Source organism: Cherax quadricarinatus, chromosome 15, assembly GCF_038502225.1.
Source record: "Cherax quadricarinatus isolate ZL_2023a chromosome 15, ASM3850222v1, whole genome shotgun sequence".
In the NCBI taxonomy this organism is placed as follows: domain Eukaryota; kingdom Metazoa; phylum Arthropoda; class Malacostraca; order Decapoda; family Parastacidae; genus Cherax; species Cherax quadricarinatus.
In genome coordinates this window covers 30,796,268-30,808,745 of record NC_091306.1, presented here as the reverse complement: position 1 = coordinate 30,808,745, position 12,478 = coordinate 30,796,268, and the positions used below count along the sequence as shown (strand labels likewise).

The window sequence follows — 12,478 nt, the reverse complement described above, 5'->3', positions numbered from 1 at the left end:
TCATACCACTACATCATTCACCAATGTTCTCCATCACCATAATATTATCTAGAGATGTTTAAGGTGATGATGATATGGGGGCAGTAGATATTAATGTGAGGTATGGGTGTGGTTAAGATGATAGTGGTGATGGTTGTGGTGGTGGTTGTGGTGGTGGTGGTAGTGGTGGCGGTAGTGGTGGTAGTAGTGGTGGTTGACGCTTGTAGTAGTGACTTTGTTTTACCCACACTGCCTCTGTGTTGACGGTGGTGACGTCACGGGCCAGCCAGACCTCGACGCCATACTGACTCTTATTGTGAAAATTGTGTGAATCCCATGCCATCCGTGCGATTTCTAGATGTTGAACGATAAATACATGACATCCTACCACTTTAAATTTCCAAAAAGTGATTACAAGGGAAGAGACTTTTGTGATGGCCGGTAAGTACAGTGGAGAATAGATGCGAAGAGGACGGGCCGAGTGTCTCTTCTGATACTCGGAGACAACTATCGCCGGTTTACACTCAAATAAATATATCCCGCCGGTCAAAATAGGGAAGTGTGGCGGCGACCCGCGGGGAAAGACTAGTAACTCCATAATGTCTGATTTTGCAGGCAATGGGGACATCCAATGGTGCTTCTCTCAAGTCAAAGGGACCCTAGACGATGACGTTAGTGAAGGTAAGAATATCAGTAAGTGTTGTCCTGGCCATCACGGTGCTCTATAACACTTGTAGCTTCACCTCTACTAATAATGTGCCTACCTTGTTGCTCTCTCATCACCTCTACTCTCACTCTCATAATGTTATTCTCACTCCCGTCTTAACAAGTGTTAGTACAGATAACAGCACTTTTCCCTGGGTGCCAAGAGCTGCCACTTAACACTCTCTGATTTGCTACTCTGTCTTATAAAATACAAATAAACAATATCGAATTCTTGATGTGTGTGAGGAAGACTGTTGGTCGCCTCCCTCCACTCTGAACCTTCTCTTGTATCCTGCTGTGTAGGTAACTAACTCTCTTGTAATGTTGTGGCACCTGAACCAGCTGCTCTACACTGCCTCACACTGCTCTACACTGCCTCACTGCTCTACACTGCCTCACACTACTCTACACTGCCTCACTACTCTACACTGCCTCACTACTCTACACTGCCTCACACTGCTCTACACTGCCTCACTGCTCTACACTGCCTCACACTGCTCTACACTGCCTCACACTGCTCTACACTGCCTCACTGCTCTACACTGCTCTACACTGCCATACACTGCCTCACTGCTCTACACTGCCTCACTGCTCTACACTGCCTCACTGCTCTACACTGCCTCACACTGCTCTTCACTGCCTCACACTGCTCTACATTGCCTCACACTGCTTCACACTGCTCTACACTGCCTCACTGCTCTACACTGCCTCACTGCTCTACACTGCCTCACTGCTCTACACTGCCTCACTGCTCTACACTGCCTCACTGCTCTACACTGCCTCACTGCTCTACACTGCCTCACACTGCTCTACACTGCCTCACACTGCTCTACACTGCCTCACTGCTCTACACTGTCTCACACTGCTCTACACTGCCTCACTGCTCTACACTGCCTCACACTGCTCTACACTGCCTCACACTGCTCTACACTGCCTCACTGCTCTACACTGCCTCACACTGCTCTACACTGCCTCACACTGCTCTACACTGCCTCACACTGCTCTACACTGCTTCACTGCTCTACACTGCCTCACACTGCTCTACACTGCCTCACTGCTCTACACTGCCTCACTGCTCTACACTGCCTCACACTGCTCTACACTGCCTCACTGCTCTACACTGCCTCACTGCTCTACACTGCCTCACACTGCTCTACACTGCCTCACACTGCTCTACACTGCCTCACACTGCTCTACACTGCCTCACTACTCTACACTGCCTCACTACTCTACACTGCCTCACTACTCTACACTGCCTCACTGCTCTACACTGCCTCACACTGCTCTACACTGCCTCACTGCTCTACACTGCCTCACTGCTCTACACTGCCTCACACTGCTCTACACTGCCTCACACTGCTCTACACTGCCTCACACTGCTCTACACTGCCTCACTGCTCTACACTGCCTCACTACTCTACACTGCCTCACTACTCTACACTGCCTCACTGCTCTACACTGCCTCACACTGCTCTACACTGCCTCACTGCTCTACACTGCCTCACACTGCTCTACACTGCCTCACACTGCTCTACACTGCCTCACTGCTCTACACTGCCTCACACTGCTCTACACTGCTTCATACTGTTCTACACTGCTTCATACTGCTCTACACTGCCTCACACTGCTCTACACTGCCTCACTGCTCTACACTGCCTCACTGCTCTACACTGCCTCACACTGCTCTACACTGCCTCACACTGCTCTACACTGCCTCACACTGCTCTACACTGCCTCACACTGCTCTACAGTGCCTCACACTGCTCTACACTGCCTCACACTGCTCTGCACTGCCTCACAGCTCTACACTGCCTCACTGCTCTACACTGCCTCACACTGCTCTACACTGCCTCACTGCTCTACACTACCTCACACTGCTCTACACTGCCTCACACTGCTCTACACTGCCTCACACTGCTCTACACTGCCTCACACTGCTCTACACTGCCTCACACTGCTCTACATTGCCTCACTGCTCTACACTGCCTCACTGCTCTACACTGCCTCACACTGCTCTACACTGCCTCACACTGCTCTACCTCACACTGCTCTACATTACCTCACTGCTCTACATTACCTCACACTGTTCTACACTGCCTCACACTGCTCTACACTGCCTCACACTGCTCTACACTGCCTCACTGCTCTACACTGCCTCACTGCTCTACACTGCCTCACACTGCTCTACACTGCCTCACACTGCTCTACACTGCCTCACTGCTCTACACTGCCTCACACTGCTCTACACTGCGTCTTAAAATAAACTGCTCATTACACTGCCTCTCTGCTTTGCACTACATCTCACTGCTCTACACTGCCTCTCACTGCTCTGCTCTACACTGCCTCTTGCTACTCTACACTGCCTCACACTGCTCTACACTGCCTCACACTGCTCTACACTGCCTCACACTGCTCTACACTGCGTCTTAAAATAAACTGCTCATTACACTGCCTCTCTGCTTTGCACTACATCTCACTGCTCTACACTGCCTCTCACTGCTCTGCTCTACACTGCCTCTGCTCTACACTGCCTCTCGCTACTCTACACTGCCTCTGCTCTGCACTGCCTCTCACTATACACTGCCTCTCACTGCTCTGCACTACCTCTGCTCTACACTGCCTTTGCTTTGGACTACCTCTCACTGCTCTGCACTGCTTCTCACTATACACTGCCTCTCACAGTACACTGCCTTTCACTATACACTGCCTTTACACTGCTTCTCACTGCTCTGCACTGCCTCTCACTGCTATGCACTGCCTCTCACTGCTCTACACTGCCTCTTACTATACACTGCTCATTACACTGCTTCTTACTATACACTGCTCATTACACTGCTGCTCTGTTTTGCACTACATCTCGCTGCTCTACATTGCCTCTCGCTACTCTACACTGCCTCTGCAATACCTCTCACTGCTCTGCACTGCCTCTCACTACTCTACACTGCCTCTGCACTGCCTCTCACTGCTCTGCATTGCCTCTCACTGCTCTGCACTGCCTCTCACTGCTCTGCAATGCCTCTCACTGCACTGCCTCTCACTACACTGCCTCTGCTCTGCACTGCCTCTCACTACACTGCCTCTCTGTTCTGCACTGCCTCTCGCTGCTCTGCACTGCCTCTCGCTGCTCTGCACTGCCTCTTGCTACTCTGTACTGCCTTTCACTGCTCTACACTGCATCTCACTATACACTGCCTCTTGCTACTCTACATTGCCTCTCACTACACTGCATCTTGTTATATATTGCCTCTTGCTACTCTACACTCCTCACTATACACTGCCTCTCACTGCTCTACACTGCCTCACTATACACTGCCTCTCACTGCTCTACACTGCCTCACTATACACTGCCCCTCAAACTTACTTTTCTCAGTAATTACTAATGTGTCAAGTTTTGTTTTGCTAGTGCATAAACTAATTAAATGTCATTGAACTTGCATAATAATCTTATATTTTATCTTAAGTGAATTTTTCTTAGCTGAGTACATGATATATACAAAAATTTATTTCATCATTGTTGAGGGCATGCACATGTTATAGGTACATTATTACATTATGTAGATGTAGCTCAGGATAACCCAGTGAAGTTATTGTAATCTGTTGTCATTGGGGTCCATGTTAATTTACATAATCATGTATATATATACCGTCTGCCATACAGAAATGAACATATCAAATCAATAAATCAATTACTGAGATAGTAAAGATACAAGAAGCCATTCTCTTCCTTTTCTGTTGTCTCTCCAGGAATATACATTTAATATGATAATAATTTGCATATGATTAACAGTATCCCAAATAATGCAGTGAGTTTTTAATATACAGTGGTACCTTGACTTACGAGTGCCCCAGCTTACGAGTTTTCAGAGTTACGAGCCATCGCTTGGTCGATTTTTTGCTTTGAATTGCTAGCCAAAATCCGAGATACGAACGAGCTTCAGATACGCCGCCATTAATTGGCACAGCGAATGCCACAGCAGCGCACATGGTTACCTCGCCGTGGAAGCATCTGTCTTGTGTTGTGCTTGTGTTTTGTGCAGTTATTTTTGCAAAATTTCTTTTTTCTAACCTTGGGCCCTAAGTAAGTGCAAAGGACAGTGCTGAGAAGAGGAGGAAGATGTTGTCCATTGAATTAAAGCATGAAATCATAGAAAAACACGAGCAAGGTGTGTGTGTAGTTGACTTGGTGAGGCAGTACAAGCATAGTATGTACTGCGTGCCTTGTGCCTTCTCACAGAGGAGGCATGAGACATTTATGCTGATTTACTTCCGAGATATTCACCCAAAACGTAGGCCGGTCTCCTGGCTCTGGGGAAAAAAAAAATATGAGAAAATTACTTGTTTCAATGTTTTCCTTATGAAACTAGTGATCTAGTGCAGTTAGCCTCACAAACACTTCTTTTTCTCTTTTAATAAGACCTCAGAAGGGCAAGAATGGGAAGATATGGTCAGAGCGATAATTATTTTTTACCTTGGGAGTGGCTGCCACCACTCGTCACATAATGACATATTTTACTCGTTCTAGAGTATATATCATGTTTCTGTGGCTCTGGTGGCCTGGTGGTTAACGCTCTCGCTTCACACGGTGAGGGCCTGGGTTCGATTCCCAGCCAGAGTAGAAACATTGGACGTGTTTCTTTCCACCTGTTGTCTATGTTCCCCATCAGTAAAATGGGTACCTGGGTGTTAGTCGACTGGTGTGGGTCGCATCCTGGGACACTGACCTAAGGAGGCCTGGTCACAGACCGGGCCGCGGGGGCGTTGACCCCCGGAACTCTCTCCAGATAAACTCCAGATATTAGATCAGTTGTGATAGATAAATAAGCTGTAGAGTTGATATTAGCGTTATATTGAAGTATTTTCTCCTGCCTCCTGAGAGCCAGGAATTCCACTGGAACAGATTAATTAATGGCATTCCAGTTAATTTCAATGAGGAAAATTGATTTGATATACGAGCAAATTGAGTTACAAGTTGGGTCACAGAACGAATTAAACTCGTAAGTCAAGGTACCACTGTATTTGTGCCAGGGTATAGAGACCCTTCTGGTATAGAAAGTATCTTTAGTTATGAACATCTAAAATGGTTATTTTACCAGAAGTTACACATGTTTGTATGGGATGTGCCTTGTAGTGCATTGAAATAGTGTCTGGCACTCTCCAACTTTTTGAATTGTTAACATCAGCAAATTATCCAGGCAGCAGGCTCAGTGACTTGTTAAAGTACAATCACAAATTAAATAACTTTAGTTTTAATTTAGGTTTAGGTTAGATTAGTGCTTGCCTATAGTTTTTGCCAAATTTTTATACATGTCATTGCCAGTAGAAAAATATTGAAGATTTCTGACTGTGTGGTGACTTAGGAACAACAGTGAGATAACTGGAATTCAGATAATTCAATAAGATTTATTCTAAAAATATTGCCAAATTATACAAGAACCATCAATTATTTGGAATTAGAGGTAAAATTGGCAACCTTTGAAATTTATTTGACTTTTTTAAGTCAAGATTGAGATTTGGAAATCCATAAATAAAAAGTAAAAGAGTACATAAAGCTTGATTAGAGTTGGTAAATTTTTTCATGTGTGGTTAGTGCAGTTTGCTTAAAGGTTTCTTGACCTGATGACTTGATAGTAGCGTGTCTGAATATTTGTACATGCTCGTGAATGTCGGTGATCTCGCAGACATTCCTAAGTCACTAATTGGTCAAAAGCTTTCGATATTCTCTTAACAGGTGAAGAGTTCTCTCATGTATAAGTTTAGTAAAATTACACTGGTCTGCATTGGGAATGTTTTTAATTTTTATTTTTATTCATGGTTGTGAGCTTACATATTCTTGGGCTGCTGATTGTAAATATCTAAACCATTTTGCTCTATCACATAAGGATTTTGAATAAAATACAAATTAATGATAAAAAATGTGAATTTTTAATATATTGTTAATTTATTAAAATTAGGCAAGTAATCATGGAAAAACATATTGTTAGTTTTAAAAACATATGAATTTCAAATCAACATGAATCAAATCAAATGATTTTATTAAAAAAATATGCTCCTAATGGTTAGCCTACATATTGAATCAAAGGAAGGAGGACCGCTTTGATTTTCACTTGTGCTATGCATCAAGACCATTTTGTTTCAATGACCAGCAGTAATCCGCCATCATGCTGACAATCCACTTGCCCTGGTATCGAGTTTCTGTGGTGGATATATCCAGATGGAGCCGCTCTCCTTGTTTCTCACTGTAGTCCCCACAATTGTTGGGAAAATAATAGAGATGTGAGTGCAAAAAGTGCATCTTCACACTCATTCTAGACCCAAGTTGTTGGAAACTTGATATCAGGTCTTGGATCATTTTTTCATATTTGGGGAGCGCCTGTTTCCCAGGAAGTTGTGGACAATCTGCTTGTATGAAAACCAGGCATTCACCGTGACACCTGCAAATGCTTCATCAAAATGCTTGTCCTTCATCAGTTCCCGAATCTGAGTGCCAACAAAGATTCCTGCCTTTAGCTTGCCTTCACTTATACGAGGAAACTTTGGCTCCAGGTACTTGAAAGCGGTTCCATTCTTGTTCAAGGCCTTCATAAAATTTTTCATGAACCCTAATTTGATGTGGAGTGGTGGCAGCAGAATTTTCTTGGAGTCAACTAGTGGCACACTTTTCACATTGTGATTTCCGGGTAAGAAGCTGGTTCTTGGTGGCCAGTCTTTTTGTTCGTAGTGCTGGCTGTCTGCCCTACTATCCCAAAGACAGACAACAGGAATACAGTAGGGCCCCGCTTTACGGCATTCCGCTAATACGGTGATATCAAATTATGACCAAAATTTGCTTTACGGCAAGTGGTCTTTCAAATACGGCGCGCCCCACCCAGTTTGTTTACATTCTCCGTTACCACATCTGTTATGTCAGGAAACTTTCCAAAATTTCAAGTGTTTTAAAGTTACTGCATATTTTATATGTACTCTGATAATTATACTTATGTGTACCAGTACCTAAATATACTTACACACTGCGCTGGTGTGCAGGTACACATTAAAATTGCTAAGTCTCTCTCTATTCATGACGCCAATACTACATAATAATAATCACTCTTGGGCACACTAAATGTCTTATTTTACATTAATATAGGCATTTTCATTAATCCATCTATGATATTTTTCTCAATTATATATGAAACCCATTACATAGCATATAAACATGATACATACACTCACAGAATAAAAATTTACGTAAATATGAGATTTGTTTACAAAGCAGCTGTGTAGGTAGTATCGGAAGAATTACGTTTTCTCTAGTCAAACTGGGGGATAACTGTAGAAAAATATTCTTTTCGTATGCCTTCACTCTATATATAGCAATTCATGACCCTTGTGGGTTTAGTGCTTTTTATAATAATAATAATACTAATAATATCTTCATTCACTCTAAAAATGGTGTGTTGCTGTTTGTTTATTCTGTACTAACTTGTACAACTTGTACACAATGTACGAGTATTTGTATTGTGAGGTAATTACTATAATAAAAAAATATCGAGGTAAATGTTTTACAAACTCTTAGAAACGTACGTGAATGAACTAAAAGTAGACATATATTAATACACATTTATTTCGCCTGACCAAGTGATCGCCCACTATCTGTTCAGTTTGTATTCTTACATTGTCTAAACTCTGTATCTCGTTCTCTCTCTCATTTGCTCTTTCGTTAACTAGTTGGCTCTCATTGACGATGGCGTCTAAGCTTAGCTGTGATAAAAAGAGGAGTCGTAAGCCTCTTGCTTTAAGTGCTAAGTTAGAGGATGATGGTGTGCCATTCTGATTTTATTCAGCAAACACCCTGCCACTCACCTCTCACACATTAATATTAATATTTTAAGGTAAGTAATAAGTGTACTCTGTGTGTATCTTACCTTTTATTGTGTTTTTAATGCCTATTTTTATTGCTAACTTAATATAAGTTAGTGTAAACTTGTTGTCTGGCATTTATTGCATATTTTATGTGCTCTGATAATAATACTTATGGACCTATGTGGTAGCCAGGTAGAGGGACAACATTACGTTTTCTCTGCTCAGTCATCAGATAAAACGTGTATGAATCTGCGTTTGGCCCAGCCACTCCCCCACTCCACTTTTGTTTACAATTTTCGGCATGAATTATTCATTACTTCTCCCTTCGTTTATGATGGCATCTAAAAGTAGTTGTTAGAAATGATTAAATTCAGTGAACAAGGTATGTCGATGTTAATATGGCTTTGGCCCACAGTGTAGGTAGCTGGTAGGTGTAGCCCAGGCGGGCTACACCTACCGGCTACCTACGCTGACTTCCTACAAATAAATACTACTCGCCTCTCTTCCTATATTAAGACTACACATTTTAAGGTAAATAATGAGTGTACTGTATGAGTATTTTACCTCTCTGGGATGTTTTAAATATCGTATATTAAGTATGAGACGGGGAACCAGGGCTACCTACACCTGGGCTACCTGCACCTGACTTCCTACAAATAAGTACTACTCACCTCTCTCCCTACATTAAGATTACAAATACTTTAAGATAAGTAATGAATGTACTGTGAACGTATTTTACTTTGTGTGTTTTTAATGCCTAGTTCTATTACTAACTTAATATAATTTAGTGTAAACTTGTTGTCTGGCATTTATATGCATTTATAAATGGAAAAAAAATTGCGTTCTTCCTTCCGGCGATGTCTGCTTTCCGGCGACAGCCTGGAACCTAACCCGCCGTATAAGTGGGGCCCTACTGTACTTGGTGTATCTGCCTTGAAAACCTAGTAGGAGAGCAATGACTTTTAAATCACCACAGATGAGAAAATTGTGATTCTGGTACTTGATTGCAGATATTAGTGCCTTCATATTTGCACAAGTTTCTGACATTTTGACATTATGGCCAATTGGCACAGATGCAGCTGTGTTGTCATTGTAGAGAAGTACAGCCTTTAAACTTCTTTAGAAGAATCAGTGAAGAGTCTCAATTCATCTGCTTTGTATGATATCCCCATGTGTTCAATAAGGCCAGAAATATTTGAACAGAAAACTAAAGATTCCTCTTTGTCAAAGAACTAAGTGAATCTGCTTCACAATGACGGTACCAAGCAAATGTTGTTCCAGGAGCTAGAAGCCTGTGTTCCTTTAATCTAGAGCCAAGTAACTGTGCACTCTCTTTTGGAAGGTTAAGGTCTTCACCAAGTCATTGAGCTCAACTTGGTTGAAGGGTTTGGGATCGTCATTTGTTGTTGGTTCATAGTCTACTTCCATCTCATTAGAATCACTAGTATCAGACTCTGGTGAAATTTCCTGTGGCACAGGTACAGGAATATCTTCAGTGTGGAACAGGCCTTATTGCTGAAGGAATATTTGAGTATATTATGCGATCTTTAATCGTCTTGTTGAATCCAGCTACTTTAGTCATACAAAAGTAGCAGTTATCATGGTGGTTCATTTGCTCCCACCATACCATTGGTATTCCAAAGGGCATACATTTAAGTTTTCCAACTGACCACATTTGGAGCTTACTTATGCACCTCTTGCAAGCTTTGTATGGTGCAAATGGTTTGTCTTGGTCTCCAATTTTGCAACCAAAATAAGCAAAGTAGCAGTGCTTCAATAAAGGAGTATTGTTGCTCTGGGAATTTGAAGGGGTGAATTGCCCGCAGACATAACAAAATATGTCTGGTGAATTTATGCAGCCTCTAGACATATTAATAATCTAAAAATAAAGAAAAATATACAGGTACCATCCAACTTCCGACCAAGCTTGGTTCCGACCAACTGGTCGTAAGTCAAAATGGACGTAAGTTGAACCTTACTACTGAATATCAACATCACACTTTTGTAATGATTTTATTTTGTTTTATTTTATGCTGTTAGTACTATATTTTATACTGTAAGGTTTAGGATAAACACACTGTACAACACAAGCAGTTGTTTATTTCCCAGAAATTTGGCATAAAAAACATGGTCGTAAGTTGAGTGGTCGTATGTCGAGCAGGTCGTAAGTCGGATGGTAAGTGTAATAGATTTAACATTTAAGTTTATATAAGGTAAGCATTTTAATTGGTAATATACCACGTTATCATTTACTTATGTTATATGAAAAAGAAAAGTAGCATTTCCGTATAACTTGACAACCTGATGTGACAGAGATGAATAAAAACGCAGTGGATCACTATTTTCCATATACAGCCTCTCCTCACTTAACGATGGAGTTCTGTTCCTAAGACCACGTTGGTAAATGAATTCGTCCCAAAGTGAGGAGCATACTATAATGGCAGTGGGTGTGTGTCAACTATCTTTGGTATTATTTTAATGTCATCTTTGCACCATTTATAACATTTCTGATACATTTTTAAATGTTTATACAGTAATGTACTGTACTGTTTATTGAAATAAACAGAATAGAGGAAATCAGCTCTAATATACATTATTTAGGTATGCAAACTGGTCAGAGAGTCCTTTGTAAGTCCAAGTTGTTGGTAAGTGAGTATGTCAGTAAGTGAGGAGAGGCTGTATATACCAAAAAAGATACCATAGAGTCAATAAAAATGATCATGCAGACCAGTGTTATTAGCCAAGTGTAACATTTAACCTAAGCTAAAATAAATATTGTGTGGTTGTTTTAGCTAGTCACCGAACCTGTCAGCTGGATAACTCTCTGATATCAGTGATTTGGTAATCCGGTGCCTTCACTGGATACTTTGCTAAATTGCCAGTGACTTCACCTACATTACCAAGTCATTGATTGGTAAGGAGTTTTCATTATGGATAACTTGCATATTTTTGTGATTTGAAAATTTGGAGAATTTGTCGTGCATTATGCTGGAATCCTTGCTTAAAATTTTTTTTGTATTGTTTGTTAATAAAAAATTAATCAGATTACATCAAAACATTAAACTTTGTGGTAACCTTGTGGTTTCCTCTAGATATACACTTCACCTTATTTTCTGTTTTTGATTATTATTTATCTTGTCCAGGTAAGAATGGGATGCAAATATACGTACTCTCACCAACTTTCCCAAGTCTTCAGTTGGTCAGGAGAAATCCCCAATATTTTCCTACTCTGGTAAAGAGTTCTCCCACATATAAATTTAGTAAAACTCGCCAAGCACTAACCTAACCTTACATAACATTACAGTGGAACCTCTGGTCACAAACGCTTCCGAGCATGAACAAATTGGTTCATGACCAAAAACATTCGACAGATTTTTGCATCTGGTAACAAACATATATAATCATGTGCCGAACAAACACAGCCGCTCCAATTTTCACATTCCACACCATTTTTTTTGCACACGCCAGTTTTACCCACTTCCTGTAATTACGACCATGGTAAATTCGGATTAGCAGTATTTTATCAGCAGATAGTGCTGAAACAGCTTCTCACAGTGCCAGTACCTGGCTAGGGCTTGCCATGTGCTCTTGGGAGATTCTGAAGAGAAGTTGCAGAGATTGGTGGATGAATTTGGTAGGGTGTGCAAAAGAAGAAAATTAAAGGTGAATACAGGAAAGAGTAAGGTTATGAGGATAACAAAAAGATTAGGTGATGAAAGATTGAATATCAGATTGGAGGGAGAGAGTATGGAGGAGGTGAACGTATTCAGATATTTGGGAGTGGACGTGTCAGCGGATGGGTCTATGAAAGATGAGGTGAATCATAGAATTGATGAGGGAAAAAGAGTGAGTGGTGCACTTAGGAGTCTGTGGAGACAAAGAACTTTGTCCTTGGAGGCAAAGAGGGGAATGTATGAGAGTATAGTTTTACCAACGCTCTTATATGGGTGTG

The 12,478-nt window shown here is 41.6% G+C and overlaps 1 protein-coding gene across 4 annotated transcripts in view; it reads left to right on the top strand.

The window, feature by feature from the left end:
- The first annotated feature begins 210 nt into the window (after nucleotides 1-210).
- The window catches only part of tws (protein phosphatase 2 regulatory subunit tws), a 118,549-nt gene continuing 106,281 nt past the window's right edge, over nucleotides 211-12,478 (top strand). Inside the window, exons 1-2 of one of the 4 annotated variants that reach the window (XM_070085255.1) lie at nucleotides 211-420; nucleotides 595-672. In XM_070085255.1, the coding sequence (XP_069941356.1) occupies nucleotides 414-420; nucleotides 595-672 (85 nt within the window). In that variant the 5' untranslated portion in view covers nucleotides 211-413. Of the gene's footprint in view, nucleotides 673-12,478 lie in introns of all 4 variants that reach the window. The other 3 variants (XM_070085257.1, XM_070085254.1, XM_070085256.1) reach the window with 3 other exon arrangements.